Source organism: Hyperolius riggenbachi, chromosome 5 (genome assembly GCF_040937935.1).
Source record: "Hyperolius riggenbachi isolate aHypRig1 chromosome 5, aHypRig1.pri, whole genome shotgun sequence".
Classification (NCBI taxonomy): domain Eukaryota; kingdom Metazoa; phylum Chordata; class Amphibia; order Anura; family Hyperoliidae; genus Hyperolius; species Hyperolius riggenbachi.
In genome coordinates this window covers 401,809,405-401,832,314 of record NC_090650.1, presented here as the reverse complement: position 1 = coordinate 401,832,314, position 22,910 = coordinate 401,809,405, and the positions used below count along the sequence as shown (strand labels likewise).

General features: G+C 44.5%; 1 protein-coding gene across 1 annotated transcript in view; it reads right to left on the bottom strand.

Annotated features, from left to right (window-relative positions):
- LOC137519140 (fibrocystin-L-like) overlaps positions 1-22,910 on the bottom strand; it is a 328,027-nt gene that overhangs the window by 69,806 nt on the left and 235,311 nt on the right. Inside the window, exons 48-54 of the mRNA XM_068237923.1 lie at positions 15,891-16,020; positions 12,038-12,156; positions 11,802-11,931; positions 8,181-8,360; positions 7,132-7,235; positions 6,799-6,925; positions 1,406-1,524 (exon numbers count right to left, since the gene is read on the bottom strand). Of these exons, the coding sequence (XP_068094024.1) occupies positions 1,406-1,524; positions 6,799-6,925; positions 7,132-7,235; positions 8,181-8,360; positions 11,802-11,931; positions 12,038-12,156; positions 15,891-16,020 (909 nt within the window). The remainder of the gene's footprint in view (positions 1-1,405; positions 1,525-6,798; positions 6,926-7,131; positions 7,236-8,180; positions 8,361-11,801; positions 11,932-12,037; positions 12,157-15,890; positions 16,021-22,910) is intronic.

The window sequence follows — 22,910 nt, the reverse complement described above, 5'->3', positions numbered from 1 at the left end:
GTCTATTGCGGTTCGCGAACTTTAACGCGAACCGAACCTTCCGCGGAAGTTCGCGAACCTAAAATCGGAGGTTCGGCCCAACTCTAATCCCTTGTAGGCCTGCTCTATATATACCATGTGATATCACAGACCTTGGCTGGTCATAAGGATTCTTCCTGTGAAACACTCCTGGAGGAGTGTCAGCCTTGCTCTTTGTTGAAGATTAGCCTAGAGTAATCCCTGGAAACTGCACTGGGCATGTTTCCTTAGTGCAGTTAGGATTGCTTATCTGTTTTGTTTGTCTGTTGCGATTGTCCTGTCCCAGCGGTGGTCGACAGGAAATCGTTCTGTGTGTCTGGGTGCTAACCGGAACAGCGGTTGTTACTGGTAGCCCCTTCTGATCTGTACCTGGATCGCACTAGCATCCTGCGCTAGTGCTGTGGATCCTTTTGTTCTGTCTTCCTGGATCGCGCTAGCCACTTTCGCTAGTGCTGTGGATCCTATCTCTCGCTTGTCCCTGTTTTCGTGTGTCTGTCTTGTCTGCTACGAACGGAACGCTTGCTGGAGGCTCGGTGAGGAAACCGTTAAGCAAGCGTTCGCGTCCTCTGTTTCAGGTTTGTCTGTCAATGGTTAGTTAGGCGTGCTTGTCTCTATTGTGCTTATCACGTGGAGACCGCGCAGAAACGCGTGCACTGTTGCGAATGAGTGCGGTGTTCGCGTTTAGCTAGCGTTTGTTATTTTCCGTATCTCCTCATTGTATGATTTGCTGTGCCTTTGCTACTCTCGTGCTCTGCCTTGCTATAACCTTGTGTCACGTCTGGCGATCGCACCTCTAGCGATCGTGTTCCTACTTCATATCTGCTGTGGTGTGTGCACCGTCACGGGTTGGCGACTAGTTTGGTGCACACACATACAATCTGTCTCTGTGCTCATTCTCAATCGCCTCACTTGCGATTGCGTTCCGTCCCTTCGTGCAATTCCTGTCTGGCGTGTGTGATAGGGCAGAGGAGCTGTTCCTCTGCACTCCACAGCTCCCCCTGTCGACAGGAATTTCCCTCTACAGGTGCGTTGCACCTTCTGCTGGGTTTCCGCAAATTATACGTTTGTGGAGGATTTCCGCAGTTTCAGCGCACACGTCTTGTGCGCTGATCACGGAGAGAATTCCACAATCGTTACACTTTCCCCAAGTTTTCCCTTTAAACTGAATAGAAAATAAGGTAATTACTGAAAACAAATATCACCCCCAAAAAGCTTTATTTGTGGCAAAAAAAAACAAGGTATAGATCATGTGTGATAACTAGTGATAGAGTTATTGGTGAATGACAGGTGAAAATTACTCTGGTCTGTTAGAGGAAAAACCCTTGGGGTTAAGTGTTTAAAAAATATTGCTGTAGACATGAAGCGAAATATGATGCACAACACCAACCTGTATCCCAGCATGCCACAGGGAGTCAGTTGGCTGCAAGCCTTGGTATGTACGGGGCCAGGCAGCGAGGGCCACCAGATTTCTTCTCACATTCACACGGTCTCCGGTCACTCGTATTCCTAAGAGGAGGTAAAGGAAGAAAAGCTCACCTCAAAACAGTGGTGTAACTACAATTCATTGGGACCCCAGCAAAATTTTAAGGGGGCCCCCAATGTTTACACCCTTTGCTTGCTTCCCATTGATGCCCTTCACGGCCTGGGGGCCCATCTCACGAGGGTTATAAAACAAATGTGGCCATCATGATCTTCACACCCACTACAAGTGTAGCCACAAAAACACCTGGGCCATATGCAATTCACTTTTTCCCCTGAGTTTTCTCCTAAGAGATAATTTTTCATCTTCAATTTAAAAGAACTTTGTAGCACTTCACAATGGAAAACGTATGGAGATGGACTGCACAGGTGGAGATGGGAACTAGAGGAGAGATGGACTGCACAGGTGGAGATGGGAACTAGAGGCGAGATGGACTGCGCAGGTGGAGATGGGAACTAGAGGCGAGATGGACTGCGCAGGTGGAGATGGGAACTAGAGGAGAGATGGACTGCGCAGGTGGAGATGGGAACTAGAGGCGAGATGGACTGCGCAGGTGGAGATGGGAACTAGAGGAGAGATGGACTGCACAGGTGGAGATGGGAACTAGAGGCGAGATGGACTGCACAGGTGGAGATGGGAACTAGAGGAGAGATGGACTGCACAGGTGGAGATGGGAACTAGAGGCGAGATGGACTGCACAGGTGGAGATGGGAACTAGAGGAGAGATGGACTGCGCAGGTGGAGATGGGAACTAGAGGAGAGATGGACTGCACAGGTGGAGATGGGAACTAGAGGCGAGATGGACTGCGCAGGTGGAGATGGGAACTAGAGGAGAGATGGACTGCACAGGTGGAGATGGGAACTAGAGGCGAGATGGACTGCACAGGTGGAGATGGGAACTAGAAGAGAGGCGAAGTAAGAGCAAGGCATGCTGCAAAGTAGATACAAAGAGCATAATATGCAGTCTACATAGGACGAGATGAGAACCAAAGGCTGCAGAGAGAATCATCTGGAAAAGTGAATCAGCTGTTGTAGTGTTTTTGTTTTTTGTTTATTTTTCTCTTTCTTTTCTATTTTTGTGTTTTAGCATTTCGTGTTCCTCCTTATCCCTTTCTGGACCAGCACCCTCTGCCCCCTTAAGGACCAGAGGGTGCTGGTCCCGTAAATCGCCGCTTCCCGACGAATCACCGCAATGATCCGCCGCTCCCGACGAACACGCCGCTCTGTCCCCGCCGCAGGCTGCTCTCTCTGCCGTCGCTATGACGGCAGAGCGCTGTGCGCCGGTCAGGAGCCGCTTTCATTGGCTCCTGACCCTGTCACTCCATGTAAGCCAATGAGAGAGGCTTACATGAATGACAGGGCCAGGAGCCAATGAAAACTGCTCCTGCCCGGCTCACAGTGCTCTGCCGTCACAGAGGTGGCAGGGCAGCAACGAGCGGCGGGGGCAGAGCGGACCGAGCGGCGGAGACGGGCAGGGGCGCGCGGTCAATGGGACGTAGAGTTTACGTCCTGTCAGGACCGCAGCGCCCCCTGCCCGACGTAGATTCGCACTCGCTCGGTCCGAAAGTAGTTATACATGTCTGAAATAATAATTATGCAACTTTTTATTATAAAACTAGTGAATGACAACTAAGCAAACAATGAATGATGCAACTAAAACCCCAGAGCTAAAAAGTGTGCTGATGAAGGTAGGCTTATCAGCAGGGGAAAATATACACCTGATGTTTGTGGGGAAAAAAGAAGATCTAGAGGCTGCAATAAAAAAGAAAATTTAAAACTAGGAGATAGGCAGGCCACACAGGGACTAGAAGAGGGTCAGGCTGCATAGAGGACAGAGACAAGAAGAGAGGCAGGCTGCACAGAGGACAGGAACAAGAAGAGAGGCAGGCTGCACAGAGGACAGGAACTAGAAGAGAGACAGGCTGCACAGAGGACAGGAACTAGAAGAGAGACAGGCTGCACAGAGGACAGGAACAAGAAGAGGGACAGGCTGCACAGAGGACAGGAACTAGAAGAGAGGCAGGCCACACAGGGACTAGAAGAGAGGCAGGCTGCATAGAGGACAGAAACTAGAAGAAAGGCAAGCTGCACAGAGGACAGGAACAAGAAGAGAGGCAGGCTGCACAGAGGACAGGAACTAGAAGAGAGGCAGGCTGCACAGAGGACAGGAACTAGAAGAGAGACAGGCTGCACAGAGGACAGGAACTAGAAGAGAGGCAGGCTGCACAGAGGACAGGAACTAGAAGAGAGGCAGGCTGCACAGAGGACAGGAACTAGAAGAGAGGCAGGCTGCACAGAGGACAGGAACTAGAAGAGGGGCAGGCCACACAGGGACTAGAAGAGAGGCAGGCTGCATAGAGGACAGAAACTAGAAGAGAGGCAAGCTGCACAGAGGACAGGAACTAGAAGAGAGGCAGGCTGCACAGAGGACAGGAACTAGAAGAGAGGCAGGCTGCACTGCACAGAGGACAGGAACTAGAAGAGAGACAGGCTGCACAGAGGACAGGAACTAGAAGAGAGGCAGGCTGCACAGAGGACAGGAACTAGAAGAGAGGCAGGCTGCACAGAGGACAGGAACTAGAAGAGAGACAGGCTGCACAGAGGACAAGAACAAGAAGAAAGGCAGGCTGCACAGAGGACAGGAACTAGAAGAGAGGCAGGCCACACAGGGACTAGAAGAGAGGCAGGATGCACAGAGGACAGGAACTAGAAGAGAGGCAGGCTGCACAGAGGACAGGAACTAGAAGAGAGACAGGCTGCACAGAGGACAAGAACAAGAAGAAAGGCAGGCTGCACAGAGGACAGGAACTAGAAGAGAGGCAGGCCACACAGGGACTAGAAGAGAGGCAGGATGCACAGAGGACAGACACTAGAAGAGAGGCAGGCCACACAGGGACTAGAAGAGAGGCAGGCTGCACAGAGGACAGGAACTAGAAGAGAGGCAGGCCACACAGGGACTAGAAGAGAGGCAGGCTGCATAGAGGACAAAAACTAGAAGAGAGGCAGGCTGCGTCCAAGACAGGAACCAGAAGAGAGGCAGGATACGTTAAAGGGATCAACTACCACAAGAGATACAAGATGCACAGGAAACAGAAACTTGAGGAGCAGCAGGCTATACAGGAGACGGGGTAGCTAGAGGAGATGCAAGCTGTACAGGATACAGGGCCATCTGGCTGAATTGTCATTTTTAGCCATCACGGCTTGAGACACTATCCATGGTGCTGAACATTGTGGCCAATCCCCTTTAAAAGGTCGTCTAATGCTCACCAGTAAAGAGATAATGGTTCTAAAATGGAGAGGCAACACAGCCCATTTCTACTTTAAGAGTTCTGTCCCCACAAAAGGGGTTGTGGCCCCTGAGAGGAAGAGGTGACATAGCCCCGTGATTTCCAGAGCTTCATCTGTACTACTGATGAGCACAGGAGCTCTATGGTCAAATTGTCATGTCTCATGGAGAGCTTACTCGTAGGGGTGACTGTTTATGGTATGATCCAACTGCACCACATTCAGAATGATCAAATAAGCACACTTTTGTAAATAGACCTTATTAGGTGGAGAAAGATGTATGTGGACTACAAAAGAGAATTTGTGAAACAGTCCTAATCTCAATGCCTTGCACTGTAAAAAATGTACAGCAATAACCATCAATAGCAATCTAGCAATCACTATTATTATTATTTTATTATTATTATTATTATTTAGTATTTATATAGCGCCGACATCTTACGCAGCGCTGTACAGTATATATATATTGAATAAAATTGTATATGCGCTTCAGGAAATCAGCACTCCGTGGTTCGCGTATAGCAATGTCAATGTGCAGACATAAAATTATAGATAATAATAGCAACGCGCACACTTGTCTCAAAGGTAAAAAGAGATCAAAACAGTCTCACAGTTCCACAAATAGGTATGCTTCACAGATCCAACCGTTATACCAATGAACTATCCTTTGGTCTCTTGTCCCCGGACAATCACATCCACATGCAGAGAAAAGATAAAAGGCACATAGCATAATACTGCGATTAAGGTTAGGTCAGACAGCAAAGACCATCACTGCTTAAATCCAGCTGTGTGAATTAATATAACACCTATAGCCAGCACCAGTGTCAGGACACCCCCTTTGTGCCCGCACTCACCAGGCTGGCCTCCCAGATCTCCGGAGGTGGGATTGATCGTTTGAAGGGGGATTTGTTAGATTCACTGCATAGCATAATTCCGTGGGTTTGATTCAGTTTTTCTTTCCGTTTTTCGTTTTAAGTATAAGTTTTTTAAGCTCGTTTTTTAATTGGTTCTATTGGACGCTGGAGGGGGAGGGTTCTCCGTTTCAATAAGACTGTCCGGTCTTGCGTGCATCAACAGCCCCTGATGAGTCATTGATGTGACGAAATGCATAGGGCGGAGTGTTGATGCACGTGACTGGACCAGGAAGTAGTGCCGGCGGGAGAGAGAGCGAGAGACGATCTGATGCTGGAGCAGCTGAGCGGTTTCGGGACCCCAACTGTTTAAAACGCGCTCTTACCCTGCGTGGCTTGTGAGTGCAACTTTGCTTTTAATCTTTTAATAAACCCACGGAATTATGCTATGTTTGGCTTTTTAGTTTACAGCCTCACCTGGGTTTCATAACCTTAGGAAGCAGTGAATCTAACAAATCCCCCTTCAAACGATCAATCCCACCTCCGGAGATCTGGGAGGCCAGCCTGGTGAGTGCGGACACAAAGGGGGTGTCCTGACACTGGTGCTGGCTATAGGTGTTATATAAATTCACACAGCTGGATTTAAGCGGTGATGGTCTTTGCTGTCTGACCTAACCTTAATCGCAGTATTATGCTATTTGCCTTTTATCTTTTCTCTGCATGTGGATGTGATTGTCCGGGGACAAGAGATCAAAGGATAGTTCATTGGTATAACGGTTGGATCTGTGAAGCATACCTATTTGTGGAACTGTGAGACTGTTTTGATCTCTTTTCACCTTTGAGACAAGTGTGCGCGTTGCTATTATTATCAGTATATATATATATTGTATTGTCACTAACTGTCCCTCAAAGGAGCTCACAATCTAATCCCTACTATTATCATATGTGTATGTATGTATGTATGTATTATGTAGTGTAAGTACTGTAGTCTAGGGCCAATTATAGGGGTGAGCCAATTAACTTATCTGTATGTTTTTGGGATGTGGGAGGAAACCGGAGTACCTGGAGGAAACCCACGCAGACACGGGGAGAAGATACAAACTCCTTGCACATGGTGCCCTGGCTGGGACTATTAATAGCAATCTAGAAATCATCATTGTTTACCTTGTCCAACACTAAAATACACGGTATTGTCTTCAATGTCCAGCCCATTGCTACGGAATATTCCAATGGCGGGAGCAAAGCTGTTGTGGATAGCGCAGCCCCTCACATAGGACTCATTCCAAGACACCTGTTAAAGAGATTTTTGTTTTTTACGAGGATTCCATGACTTCTACTTAATTTTAATTGTTTATCTGTTGTAGCCTTTCATTTTGGAATACAATGAGACATTGAACTGCTTGAATTTCAATAAAACAAACAAACAAAGTAGAAAAATTAGTGTTCTTAAACTTTTGAATGGTAGTGTGTATACTCTCGCTTTCTCTCCCTACTTACGTCTCCCAGGTTGAGGAAGGACAGGGAGTAGTGGGGATCGGTGGGTTCTATGTTCCATAACTGGCCGCTGTGATAGAATTCCACATTCTCTATCCTTGCTTTTCCTGCAGCAAAGCATAAAACATAGATTTTTCCTGTGGCTTTTAAAATGTATAAGATTTATAAAATACATGAGTGAATGCACTCTGTTTAACTTAGCAGCCAATTTATTTAGAGGCTTGCAAGTGCACCAGGCCAGTTTATTTTAGAACATTTTTCTTTCACATTTCTTCATTTGTTACATTTTCTTGCGTGTAATTAGTACTGCTGTGTAATGCGTATTTATGGCTACTAGTCACTAGGGGGCAGTGTGAGACAAAAACAGGACTTCTGCTTTCTGTTTCTATATGTTCTGCTAGGGAGAGAGAGATGAAAGCATTCAAAGAATTTACAGCACAGTGAGTTCTGGTGACTGAGGTCAAAAGCAGTGCACTTACCTCGATTGAGATAATTCTATTGAAGCGGATAATTGGTTAAAGAGTAATTCCAGTATAAAAGACAGAAACTGTTATATCAGGCTAGTGAAGTATGGTGCGGTGTTAGTCAAGGAGCAGAAATGCAAACATCAAACAAAAAATGCTGATCACAGTAATACTTTTAATGACTAACTGTACATGGTTTATTTCAATCTTTTGAAAAGTTAAGTTCCTTCTTCAGACATGCATGGCCTCGATTCACTAAGCTTTACCAAACCTTATAGAACACTGTCGAACGTTTGATAATTTACCTCATGAGTAAAATCTCATTTTAAATTTACTAAGGTGTTATAGATGTATCAAATGTTTTATTGATAAAACATTCAATAAATTTACAACACCTCAGTGAATTCAAAATTAGATTTTACTCATGCGGTAAATTATCAAATGTTCGATAAAGTGTTAAATAAAGCTTAGTGAATTGAGGCCATGATGCAGAACTGGATCAGAACCGTTCCATAAATCAGTTCCATAAATCTAAAGTAAGGCTATTAAATTATCAGGTGAACTCATCAGATACTGAATCTTGCATACCTCGGTATTCCATGCCATTGGCTGTAAATGTGCTGACCAGGACTTCAGCTCCAAATGACTCACTGTACCAGCCCAAGTAATCTTCTCCAATGATCTTGATGTTTCTGGTGAGGAGAGCTACGTCCGCTGCCAGCGTGTAATTCAGCGTGGTGTTGGGCATGGGCACTGTGTAGGTGTTTGCTGTATGGAGACACACACAGATAGGCATGTTGGTTGGCAAATAGAAATAAAAGCAAATGGCCTTTGATTTATTTTATTTGCAATAGTTATGATGTTTGCAAATATCTGTTTGTAATAAGCGTGTTCGAGAATAATTCTATTATAGCCTATCCAGGGATGTCCTGCCCATGGCAACACAGCTTCCTCAGGTGGCGGAAGTGTGGAGGCGGCGCCAGGCAGAAACAGGAAGTGAAGAGTGTGCCTAGCCTGCCACTGCCCGCCTTACTGCCGCCCATGTGGACATCACGGCTACCCGGACATAGCACCCCCTAGCCGGCTGCCACGCCGCTGCTAACACTACTGGGCTGCATTGGTGATGAGGGGGAAGATGGGATGGGGGAGGCAGCACCGAGATGGTTGGTGAGCTGGGGGAGGGATGGGGGGGGTGGAATTATTGGAGCATGCTCACATGCTCACAAGTTTACTTCAGGCGCAAAAAGTGTAGAACCGGCCCTGAGCCTATCGACTCCTCTATAGTAACACAGATCCCTTTTAGGTCTAGATGGAAATCAAGGAGCTTTCCATTATGTCTTTGGTCAGAGGATTGATGAAGCTCGGGGGAGGGTACTTAATGTGTATACACTCCTGCGGTATTCTGCAGTCTATTCCCATGTTGAAAAGCTACTATAACCAGTATAGTCGGAAATTACAGATTCCATTACGAACCATTGTTTTACATTACGATGTACTTGTAAACAGTTAATTGGCTAAATATTTCAGAACTGGGAAGCATTCAACAATCACAGAATGCAGAATTTTTAAAACGGAAATCGAATTGCCGTGGTAATTATACACCAATCAAAGGACTCGGATACTACAGAGAATTTTTGAGTCTTCTGAATTGCCTAAAATTTTCAAGTTTTTCCGATTTTTGTGGTAAATCTGATTTTCTGATTTTTTGCTGTAAAACAGAAAACCAGAAATACTCTGTAGTATTGTACCAATCAAAGAATGCGGTGTTTTACCGCAGAAATTCTAAAACTTTGGAAATTTTAGGCCAGTCAGAAGACTCAAAAATATTTAGTAGTATACAAGTCTTTTGATTGGGCTATAAATACTGCAGCAATCCGATTTTTCGAGGGCTGTGACTGGCCTAAAGTTACCAGGTTGCGGTAATTCGGAGTTCCACAGAAATCCAATTTTCCATTGCCGATTTCCCAATTAAAAAATCAGAAGTATCACTTCTGGCGAAAATTTCCGACCATCCCTAACCACCCTATAAATCCACTGTATACCATTTATGGGCCCTGGAAAAGCGTACAGGAAAATTTGGCCATTCACCTACTGGGAATCACAAGTAGCTAACTTGGGAACTGGGAACACCACATACAGTACGCAGATAATCCTCTCTTGCCACTGACCAATGCTTGATTCTTGCAGAATGTGATTAAGGACTTGTTCACATTGTATGCGCTGCCGTGCGCGTTTCAGCAGCACGTATGGTATGCGATCAGCAAGAACATCAGACGTGCATAGACAGTACTTCAGAGTCCAGACGTTCATATTATGCGCGCTACTGCACGCATTTTTGACAAAGTACATTGCTGATTCCATTCACTGTAATGGCGTGCGATCGGGTTCGCTTGCGTCCCGAGCACACGGCCAGTCAGTCATACGCGCTGCCTGATGTGAACGAGGCCTTAGGAATTTGCCACCTCCAGGCATTACTGCTTACTCACTGTTTACCTCTTGTTTCTTCCCTTCTACTATAAGCTTGCAAAGACAGGTTTTTTCTCTTTTGTGTTTTGAAGCTGCTGAGCATTTTGTTAGACACAATGGGGTATGCTCGCGAAAGATGGCCATACACTGGTCGATTTTTTTATCCATATCCAGATGATTTGATCATTTGAAAAGCAATGCCACAAACAATTCCTGATCAATCAATTTTTGTCAAAAATCGATCAATTTGTTTGATCCCATTGGTCGAGAGCATATCGCTAATTTCACGATGAGGGACATAGGCACGGGGGAGCGGGAGGTACGGGGCAGAGGAGCATACACGGGGGAGTGGGAGACACGGGGCAGAGGAGCATACACAGGGGAGAGGGAGACACAGGGCAGAGGAGCATACACAGGGGAGAGGGAGACACGGGGCAGAGGCGCATACACGGGGAGAGGGAGACACGGGGGCAGAGGAGCATACACGGGGGAGAGGGAGACACGGGCAAAGGCGCATACACGGGGCATGGGAGACACGGGGCAGAGTAGCATACACGGGGAAGAGGGATACACGGGGCAGAGTAGCATACACGGGGGAGCGGGAGACATGGGGCAGAGGAGCATACACGGGGAGAGGGAGACACGGGGAAGGGGAGCATACACGGGGAGAGGGAGACACGGGGAAGGGGAGCATACATGGGGAGAGGGAGACAAGGGGCAGAGGAGCATACACAGGGGAGAGAGAGACACGGGGCAGAGTAGCATACTCAGGGGAGAGGGAGACACGGGGCAGAGGCGCATACACGGGGCATGGGAGACACGGGGCAGAGGCGCATACACGGGGTATGGGAGACACGGGGCAGAGTAGCATACACTGGGGAGAGGGAGACACGGGGCAGAGGAGCATACACGGGGGAGTGAAAGACACAGGGAGAGAGGAGCATCCATGGGAGGACAATGCAGGGAGTCCAAGTTGTCACCACAGGTCAGTGGTTCGTATTGGCAGGCATTTCTAGGTCGGGGATTCCCTGCATTCGGCATATAAGACGCAGGGACTTTTTCTTTCCATTTTTTGGGGACAAAAAGTGCGTTTATACAGGAGAAAATATGGTATGTAAAATAACGCGAACTCAAGATAACCATGAAATCGTATCTATGATCAGAATTGTAATAATGAAAATTATGCAACATTACAAGTGAAATTAAACATTACAATCAGCTCCAGCACCCAATGTAATGCAGTCAGGAACTTGGCTGAGAATCTAAAGTTAAAGGGACTCCGAGCACCTCTCATGGGCATGCCTTTAAGCCAGACGACTTCCAATAAAGTCACACTATGACCCCTCTGGAGGAGCCTCTTGCAATGGCCATGCGTGTCACTTCCTCTTCCTGCTTCATTCAGTGATGCACTTCTCTAACAGAGAAGAAAGGGGTGACCTGGAAGTTATAACATAGCCAACATGGCATCCGTGATTTTTAAATTAAAATAGAATGAAAGCGTTTTGGTGTAGAACAGCAATTCAGGCATTAAATGAAAGAGGAGAGCACAAGCTGCAGAAAGGTATGCATGTTTAAATACTTTGCAGTACTGGTCGGAGTCTTAAAGGCATGCCCATGTGAGGTGCTCGGAGTCCCTTTAAGTACCCACATTGGCGGGATAGAAGAACACAATGAAAAAGCACTATGAAAGTTTTAGACCTGAAATGTTGTATTTTCATAAATGTGTCTGGTCACGTGACCTACCTGTGTGGGTGAAGGTGAGGGAGGCATTTAAGGTGAGGTTTCTCTGATCAGGTGACACAGCGATAATTCTTCTGGCTTCCGTCTGCCAGGCCTTGTAACTGCTGGTGGTGATCACGATGTCCTCACCCACCTTATCAAAATATGTATGATATGATTATTAGTAAAACATCTCTTCAGATAATACATAGCATTCATATTTCTTCATGTGGACCTCACCAGCGATCAGAACTTCATACCTGCCAGTCCACAGGATCTGCTACAATGATGAACTGAGATCCGGCCAATGCAGTAAGTCCCAGCTTAGTCTTATACACCAAGCGGGGCAGCCCATGAAGATCCAACTGTCCAAAAACGCCTAAACAAAAAACACTAACTAGTCATACCTCTTTTTGTTCAGTAGTGTTGCTCAAAAAACAAATCACCAAAGCAATTTTTGCATCAAAGTGCCATCGAAAATATTTTTTTTGCAAAAAACACATTGGCCCATATGCCACTTTTTCTCTCGAGTTATCTCTTTGTTGAAAAAGTACTTTCAAATTTATTTTGAGTAATTTATTGCTTGCTGGTGGTTTAAAAGGCATTTTATGACAAGTTGGGAAAATATCACCTCGGAGAAAACTCGGAGAAAACTCAGGAGAAAAAAGTGAATTGCCTATTTCCCATTGTATTTTTGCAATATTGTCAATGAAACCCCAACATCGCAGAAAACTGCAAATTTTCACGGAAACTGCAACTTTTCATTCACAAAAATATATCAATCAGGGAATATGTATGGTTAAGAATTATGCTTTTTAAGTACAAAATGGCAAAAACAGCAGAAAATCACAAAAGTTCTGTTCTGTTCATGACATTAAATGCAAAAAGAATATTTGCATTTTTGCTTATCACTGGTTCTCAATTGCAATTTTGCCAACTGTTCTCAATATTATAAACTATATTGGAAAGCTTATAGTTAGAGATGAGCGTAATGACCTAATTACGATTTCGCGAAATTTCGCGTAATTAGTGTAATTACGATTATGGCCGTAAGTACATAATCGTAATGAAGAAGGATTTCGCGAAATTTCGCGTAAGCGTAATTTTCGCGTAATTTTCGCATTACAATGGGTATTTGTTCATGCCGTAATTTCGCATTAAACGCTACAGTAATTTCGCGTTAATCCGTAACGCTCCGTATAATATAAAAAAGCCGCCGACTTTAAGGGTTAATAGCAAAGCCCCCTTAAATGCTAAGAGCCTCAAATTTGGAGAATATATTAAGGAGATCAGGAGGAATAAGAGGAAATTTTTTTTTTTCAAAAAGACCTTATAGTTTTTGAGAAAATCGATGTTAAAGTTTCAAAGTAAAAATGTAAACATTTAAAAACCCGCCGACTTTAACGGTTAATAGCAAAGCCTGCTTAAAGTTTAGGAACACCAAATTCCTAGGGTATATTAAGGGGATCAGTGGGAATAAGAGGAAAAAAAATTTTTCAAAAAGACCTTATAGTTTTTGAGAAAATCGATTTTTAAGTTTCAAGGGCAAAAATGTCTTTTAAATGCGGAAAATGTCAGTTTTTTTTGCACAGGTAACAATAATGTATTATTTTCATAGATTCCCCCAAGTGGGAAGAGTTTTACTTACTTCGTTCTGAGTGTGGGAAATATAAAAAAAAAAAACGACGTGGGGTCCCCCCTCCCAGACCTCTTTAACCCCTTGTCCCCATGCAGGCTGGGATAGCCAGAATGCGGAGCACCCTGACTATACCAGCCCGCATGGTCCATGGATTGGGGGGTCTCGGAAGGGGAGGGGCAGCCAAGCTTTCCCCTCCCCCTCCGAGCCCTTGTCCAATCCAAGGACAAGGGGCTCTTCTCCACCTCCGATGGGCGGTGGAGGTGGAGGCCGCGATTTCCTGGGTGGGGGGTTCATGGTGGAATCTGGGAGTCCCCTTTAAAAAGGGGTCCCCCAGATGCCCACCCCCCCTCCCAGGAGAAATGAGTATAGAGGTACTTGTACCCCTTACCCATTTCCTTTAAGAGTTAAAAGTAAATAAACACACAAACACATAGAAAAAGTATTTTAATTGAACAAAAAACATAACCACGAAAAAAGTCCTTTAATATTCTTAATTAACCATTAATACTTACCTGTCCCTTTAAATAAATGATCCCACGCAATATCCTCGGAAATGTTCTATCAGTTACAATGTAACAAAGTTATTACAATGTAACAACTTTGTTACATTGTAACTACGCCGCACCCGACGTCACTCGCCGCTCACCCGCCGCACGGACCCGACAGAGCTCTGAGCTATATAGCTCAGAGCTCTCTAAGCATCTTTGTATTTGGGCTCCAAGGAGCCCCATTGGTCCTTAGCAGACCAATGGGGTTCCTTCTGATTTGAAGGAAACCCATTGGTCTGCTAAGGACCAATGGGGCTCCTTGGAGCCAAAATACAAAGATGCTTCTCAGAGCTCTGAGCTATATAGCTCAGAGCTCTGTCGGGTCCGTGCAGGACGCTAAGTCCCCGCCGGCTCCGCTGCCCTCCCCGCCTCTCCCACATGTCACCCACATGTCACCCACATGTGGGTGACATGTGGGTGACAGATGTGGGCGGGGTGGACAGCGGGAACCGGCGGGGACTTAGCGTCCTGCAAGGACGCGTAAGTGTATGCGGCGGCTGAGCGGCGAGTGACGTCGGGTGCGGCGTAGTTACAATGTAACAAAGTTGTTACATTGTAATAACTTTGTTACATTGTAACTGATAGAACATGTCCGAGGATATTGCGTGGGATCATTTATTTAAAGGGACAGGTAAGTATTAATGGTTAATTAAGAATATTAAAGGACTTTTTTCGTGGTTATGTTTTTTGTTCAATTAAAATACTTTTTCTATGTGTTTGTGTGTTTATTTACTTTTAACTCTTAAAGGAAATGGGTAAGGGGTACAAGTACCTCTATACTCATTTCTCCTGGGAGGGGGGGTGGGCATCTGGGGGACCCCTTTTTAAAGGGGACTCCCAGATTCCACCATGAACCCCCCACCCAGGAAATCGCGGCCTCCACCTCCACCGCCCATCGGAGGTGGAGAAGAGCCCCTTGTCCTTGGATTGGACAAGGGCTCGGAGGGGGAGGGGAAAGCTTGGCTGCCCCTCCCCTTCCGAGACCCCCCAATCCATGGACCATGCGGGCTGGTATAGTCAGGGTGCGGAGCCCCACGCGGCCGGTGCTCCGCATTCTGGCTATCCCAGCCTGCATGGGGGACAAGGGGTTAAAGAGGTCTGGGAGGGGGGACCCCACGTCGTTTTTTTTTATATTTCCCACACTCAGAACGAAGTAAGTAAAACTCTTCCCACTTGGGGGAATCTATGAAAATAATACACTATTGTTACCTGTGCAAAAAAAACTGACATTTTCCGCATTTAAAAGACATTTTTGCCCTTGAAATTTAAAAATCGATTTTCTCAAAAACTATAAGGTCTTTTTGAAAAAAATTGTTTCCTCTTATTCCCACTGATCCCCTTAATATACCCTAGGAATTTGGTGTTCCTAAACTTTAAGCAGGCTTTGCTATTAACCGTTAAAGTCGGCGGGTTTTTAAATGTATACATTTTTACTTTGAAACTTTAACATCGATTTTCTCAAAAACTATAAGGTCTTTTTGAAAAAAAAAATTTTCCTCTTATTCCTCCTGATCTCCTTAATATATTCTCCAAATTTGAGGCTCTTAGCATTTAAGGGGGCTTTGCTATTAACCCTTAAAGTCGGCGGCTTTTTTATATTATACGGAGCGTTACGGTTTAATCCGAAATTACGGTAGCGTTTAATGCGAAATTACGGCATGAACGAAACGCGAAATTTCGCGTTGAAAATTACGCTTACGGTATTTTCAATTACGATTTTAATGGCAATTTCGCTACGCTAATTTCGCATCGTAATCGCAAATTTCGCATGCGTAATTATAGTAATGCGAAATTACGAAAATTTCGGCTCAACTCTACTTATAGTTGCAATAACTGGAAAAACTGCCAAAAATAAAAAAGTTGAAGTACAAAGAATATGTGATGCAGAAAGAAGTGTAATTATGCAGGGCTGACTGCTATACATACCCAGAACTTTGGCTCCCTGACTGGATCCATCGGGTAGCTGTATACTGGGAGTGGAGCGCTTTCCTCGTAAAACAATATGGAGTTCGCCCTGGAATGGGCTGCTCTCAGTTCCTGCAGTTAATTGTCCTCCCTGAACAGAAAATAAACATATTACCAAAAGCTTAAAGAGAAACTGTAACCAAGGACTGAACTTCATCCCAATCAGTAGCTGATACCCCCATTCCCACAAAAAATCTTTACGTTTTCTTGAACAGACCATCAGGGGGGTCTGTATGGCTGATATTGTGGTGAAACTCCTCCCACAATGTGATGTCAGGGCCATGGTCCTGACAGTTTGGCATACCCCTTCCCTTTTTGAAATAAGAAAGAGGGACACTTAAGCCACACCCCTACCACACCTCTAACCACAGCCCCAAATCACCCCTAGTAATACATACCATAATGATTTAATAAGAAAAATATGTTGTTTTATAATTCCAAACACACTGGTCCTTTTTATCCTGAATTATTTTACTTCAAATTAATATTTGAAAATAAGAAACATATCAATTTAAAGGATGGAAATAAAGTTTAGAGTCAAGTAAACACATTATTCAGTAGAAAAATACATATATTTACATCGAGCTGTACATCAGTCCTGAAAGAGGGTCAAATGAGGAAGAAATAGGGTAAGAGGAACAGGGTTCCCCAAAAAGGACTGTCCCTCCAAAAGAGGGACAGTTGGGAGGTATGAGTTTGTTGTCTATGCCTTGCTGCATTGTGGGAAATCACAGCTGTTTCTAACTGCCAAGCAACCAATTTCTCCCTCTGTGCATTTGTATATCTATAAAAAAACAAACTTTAAAGAGAAACTCCAACCAAGAATTTAACTTTATCCCAATCAGTAGCTGATACCCTCTTTTACATGAGAAAATCTATTGCTTTTCACAAACAGACCATCAGGGGACGCTGTATGACTGATATTGTGGTGAAACCCCTCCCACGAGAAGCTCTGAGGACCACGGTAGTTTTGACAGTTTGCCACAATGTAACAAGGTTCAGAGACAGGAAATAGCTGTTTACAGCTGTCTCCAACGGCCAAAACAGCTAGCAGCAGCTACATAACCTGCCCACAGTAAAAATGTCACCATGTAATAAATGTCAGAATGTAAATCGGGGAGAGGAAAGATTTTACAATGAGCAAACACTGACTAAATCATTTATACATAAATATTGTAAAAATGAAGCATTTTTTTTTTTTTTTTTTTTTGAAAATTCTTTTTATTGAAATTTTCAGTTTAAACAAAAATAATAACACAAACAAAACACCCTGTCCTCCATCACACACAGGTGAGGAGACAGGAACCACAAGAAAGAATGCAGACTGTTACCACACGTCTTATATATTGCATACAAGCAAACCGGCTGTTTAGGAGCAGAGGTAGTGCATTACATATTCGGAAGTCAAATACATACATTTACACAGGTTAAGCAAAATTTACCAGAGACAGTATATTTTAAATACATAAACCCATTCGTTAGTTAGGAGCTATGTCTATATCAATGCCGAGGACCTTCCGCATGTCTTAGTTGTCATTAATAAGCTAAAGTAAATCTCAGAGAACTGTTCTCAGTGCACCCTATGCAGTATCTTTATTGGAGATCCAAATTCCCCATATCTTTTTAAACTTAGCTGAGCATCCCCTTGCTATGTAAGCTGCCTTGTATAGGTGAAGAGAGTTGTTTATCAGTTTTTTCCAATATAGGCAGGTTGGAGGAGCTGGTTGTTTCCATTGTAGCACTATCGCTTTTCTGTAATAAAATAACAGTAAACCTATCAATTGCCTTTGGGGTCTGGGGGAAGCAATTATATGCACGTTACCGAGGAGACAGATCTTAGGTTCTGGTGTAATGTGTGTCTTAGTAACAGAGCTTATGAAAGTACATATTTCTCTCCAGGTGTCGGCAATCAGAGGACAGTCCCAGAAGACATGGGAAAAATCAGCTCCAGTAGCACCACATCTCCAGCATGCGCTTGAAGCTTCCCTGCCAAACTTGCTCATTTTATAGGGGGTTAGATACGCCTGATAGATAATTTTAAATTGGATTAACTTGTCTCTGGCGGAAATCAGGTATTCAAAGGGCTTAATTAAAGTATCTTCCCAGTCCTCATCATCCAGGTCAGGTATCAGTGCGGACCAGGGCTGTTTAAAGACCGTGACGTGGGGTTCAGTGATTAACACTATACTTTGGTATATTGCTGAGAGTGCTTTAGTAAGGTTTTCATTTGTAATAATATCTTCGATAGCAGTAGAGCTGATCACGACTGGCTCGTGCCCAAATTGTGCCCCAAAAGCATGTCTCAGTTGTAAATATCTAAAAAAATAGGAGTTTGGCAGGGAAAAGGTGGCCTTAAGAGCATCGAACTCTGTCAGTTTTCTGTTTGAGATGATGTGTTCCAGTTTCGTTATCCCTTTCCTGATCCATACAATTGGGTCAGGGATCTTATAAAATTGAGAAAGGGAGGGATTGTTCCAGAGTGGAACCCCTGGAGAGAAGGAGTTTTGCGATGAAGAGAACCAAGATTGGACCAGATTCCATGCTCTCAGAACCACCTTCATGTTTGTAGTTAAGGGGTACGGTGCTCTTACACCTCTATACAGTATTTGGGCAAGTGCCTCGTAGGACCCCAGGATGGCCGCATCTAGTATTGTGGAAGCATTTGATTTGTCTTGAACAAGCCACCAATGAGCCGTAACCAGCTGACTAGCTATAAAGTATTTATATAGGTCCGGGAAAGCAAGCCCCCCCTCTGTCCACGGTCTCTGGAGCTTTCTAAGACTAAGTTTTGGAGTTTTATTGTACCAGATGAAACTCGACAAAAGGGAGTTTAGTTGCCTAAAGAAGCCTCTATGTAGCCAGGTTGGACAATTCCGGAGAAGATAAAGATATTTAGGGAGAAGCTTCATTTTAATAAGATTTATTCTTCCAATTAGGGAGAGAGGGAGAGCCTGCCACCCCTGAATCCTCTTTTTAGTATACAGGATTATAGGAAGTAAGTTGTCTGAAAAGTAATCCGCAGCATTATTGGAAACCACTATCCCCAGATATTTTGTTCTGGATACGACTTCCAGTTGGGGCTGTATTACTGGAGCGAAGTTTAGTGGAAGAAACTTAGACTTGCACCAGTTTACATTTAGACCAGTAAATGGTGAGAACTGATTAAATAGCTCCAGGACTCCTTTAAGTGAGTCAGTGGGGTTTTCCAGGTAAATGACCATGTCGTCGGCATACAGGGACACCCTCTCATCCAGCCCCCCCACCCGAAAACCACAAATATCCGGCCGCTGCCGAACAGCAGCAGCAATAGGTTCCATGGCCAGCGCGAAAAGGGCCGGGGAGAGAGGGCATCCCTGTCTAGTGCCACGTTTCAGTTGAATGTCCTGTGACAAATCTGTACCAATTTTGATATTAGTGCGAGGGTGATTATAAATAGTTTTAAGCCAAGATATCAGCCGGGAGCCCATCCCAAATTTAGAAAGAACAGCCCAAAGGTATTCCCATTCCACTGAGTCGAATGCTTTTTGTATGTCTAAAAACGCCAGAGCCCGAGGAGAGGTAATGCCCTCCGAAGCCTGAATGTGGGTATATATGCGCCTCAAATTGATGTCAGTGGTCTTGTGGGGCATAAACCCGGTCTGATCTGGATCTACTATATTGGCAATGTATTTGTTAATACGGGTGGTTATTATTTTAGTTAGAATCTTTAGGTCATTGTTGAGCAGGGAGATTGGTCTATATGAGCCACAGTCTAGCGGGTCCTTGTCTTGTTTCAATAGGAGAATAACATGAGCTTGTGAGGAGGTCTCAGGTAGTTCTCCATTAATTAAACAGTTGTTGTAAGTCATTTTTAAGTGTGGAGCGAGGATACGCATGTATCTTTTATAAAATTCAATGGGGATTCTGTCAGGACCGGGAGTTTTTTGAGGGGGGAAGGACAAAATTGAGTCCAAAATTTCCTCCTCCGAGATCTCCGCATCCAAGGCACTGGAGATTTCTTCTTCTAGCATTGGGAGCTTAATGTTTGCCAAAAGTGCGGATAAGTCGGATGGGGAACCCTCGAAGTGGGAGGAATATAATTCTTCATAGAAGTCATGAAATCTGCAAAGGATGTCTTTAGGGGAGGAAAGGATTTCTCCTGACGCAGATTTGATTCCGGGGATGTTGGAGTGTTTCTGGGGGTCCCGTGCAATGTTAGCTAATAATTTGCCATTTTTGTCCCCCTTCTCAAAGGTGGCCTGTTGCCATTCTATAAAAGATGTTTTGGTGAGGTCGGTCATGTGTATATTGAGTGCACGTTTACTATGCATCATCTCAGCATATGTAGAGTCCGAAGGGGCATCCGCAAATTTTTGTGTGGCATTTTCTTCAGAGTTTGTCAAAACAGTCAAATCTTTGCTAAATTCCTTCCTGCAGGCACTAATCTGATTTATATATTCCCCCCTAATTGTTGCCTTGAAAGCGTCCCATACATTCTGAGTGGAGGCTGTATCGGTATTGATATCCCAGTACTGGTTTATGGTAGTTGTGATTTTCTCTGCAATCTTATCATCATTAATCCATTTCGGATTCAGTCTCCATAGTGTTTTATTGTTTGGAACTGGCATTGTGCACGTAATTTCAAGCGGGGCGTGGTCAGAAAGACCACTGGGGAGATATGTAGCTGCTGTCACGGAGGCTAGTAGGTCAGTATTGCCAAAGGCTAGGTCTATCCGTGAGGCAGATTTGTGTGTAGCAGAGAAATGTGAGAATGCAGTTTTTTGGGAGTTTTTCCACCTCCATACCTCCGTAAGGGAGAGGGAGTCAGCCCAGCTAGTTAAGTCGGTGTTTGCGCTACGTGCTCTGTTGGTAGAGTCTAGTTTTGAGGAGATAATGTCATTAAAATCACCTATGATAAGAAGTTTAGCTGGTAAGTATTTTTGCAGTTTAAGAGTTATTTCTTCTAAAAAGGATTTTTGCAGGGGTGGAGGCGCATATATACCCACAATACAGTAGACTGTGCCACAAATCGACAAATGGAGTATAACATACCTGCCATCGGTGTCCGGAAACGCCGAGAGAAATTTGTAAGTAAGAGATTTATTGAGGAGGATCGTGACTCCTCTGGCAAAAGTAGAATATGTGGAATGGAATGCTCGGTGTACCCAAGGCTTGACTAGGTATTTAGCTAAGGTACCATCCATATGTGTCTCTTGGAGTATCAGTATGTGGGGCTTGTTTTTGGAAATGTATTGAAACATTAAAGACCTCTTGAATGGGGATCTTAGACCTCTAATATTCCAAGAGAGTATTTTTAGGGGGGTCTCCATCCTTGAAAGGGGGTATTAATAACATTACTGACTTCTTTCCTCCATACGGAGTGGGGAGCAATAACAATCAGGAGGCGCAATTTGCTTGAACTAAGGATAGACTGTGACGTGTGAATAGGTTGAAGTGAGGAGTCTGCATACAACATTCCTGTGGCAAACAAACAAACAAAACAGAGAAACCCTGCTGAGGTACTAACTTAGAACTCTACCTACAGCTTATACCCAAGAACCCAACAAAAACAGGTATTCTGGATCAGTTCCCAGGACCCAGAATAAAAGTAGAAATAGTTTTCTACCTGGGGGGTGGCGGTGAAGCAGGTACATAGGAGTCCGCCGCCTAGCCACCTATGATTAAGTGAGCACACGCTCACAACACCGTGGCAAGGAGAGGGAAAGTCCATACACCAGGGGAATCTGGGCACAAATCAAATTTCCCACATGGGCTCTATATATTGCAGAAGGGCTGAGACTGCAGGTGCAGGTATTGATTAGATTACATATAGACAGGCATAGGCAATCCGTAAAGGATAACGGGCAATGTGTAGATATGGGACCGAGGAATGGAAGGACATAGCTCCTTTTGTCTTGTTTGAGAGGGATAGGAGAGTATGGGCACAATCCTTAAGAACATAGCAGGTTTTAGCTTGCAGCCACTATTTATTCCATACATTAATATCCCACTTCTCCCAAAAACTACGGACCCAGGGCGTTCCAGTTAACATCCAGCTAACGTGGAGGACTGTACACAATCTGAGTATTATCGCGGCCTCAGGGATACTAGACTTATGGAGCTGAATTGTGATGTATGCATAGCATATATATAGCGTAAGGTTCCAATGTGAAACATCTTAAAAGATTAATAGGGTGTTCAGGAGGACAGTGAGCACCAACCCATCCGCCAGCGTATATTGTTTGTTAAAGTATCGCAGGAGTATAGTGGCTGGTATGCAGGGTAGTATCAAAGTCGTATCTGTACTGTATATAACAGATTCCCGATACAGAGAAATAGCTTAGAAGATTTGTTCACAGCCCGAGTGGCTGCATGTAGAACGTGGCTGATTATTGGTCAACACTGCCCCCCTGTGGCCGGAATATGTAATTGGCTTGTAATCACGGGCCGTGTGACTACATCAGCGCATAGCTTTTTATTCTCCTCTTGTCCCAATTTGACATTGCCTCAGACTACCCGCCTGTCCCCATGTTTCAAGAGTTATAATGAAGAGTTAAATTCTAATCCTGAACCCAATCCCAGCCCAGCAGAGTCCCAAGCAAGCATGTTATTAAATGCCCTTTACCCCTGTCCTCTCCCCCGAACCTCACCAACACAACATATGAGCATGAAAACAGTGAAACAGATTCTTAACCGTTGCTTTACATTTCAAAGAGCATTTTGCCTGATACCCAGGTCCACCAACTAACGGCATCTAAATAAATTTGATTGTATGTACTCTTATTTACTGCCTGCACAACTCTCCACAGCGCACAAGAGGCAGCATGCACATGTAATCTTTAAAAATTGAAACATAGAGAATGCGCATGAACATAACATATTGAACAGTTGTGAGCGGTAACCCTCCGTCAGTCCGTACGTACTACTCCAAATTCCATCAAAGCTAGCACAGTGAAGATAGATGCAAGTTCCTCCATAGTATGTGCTAGATCCACTCAGTGA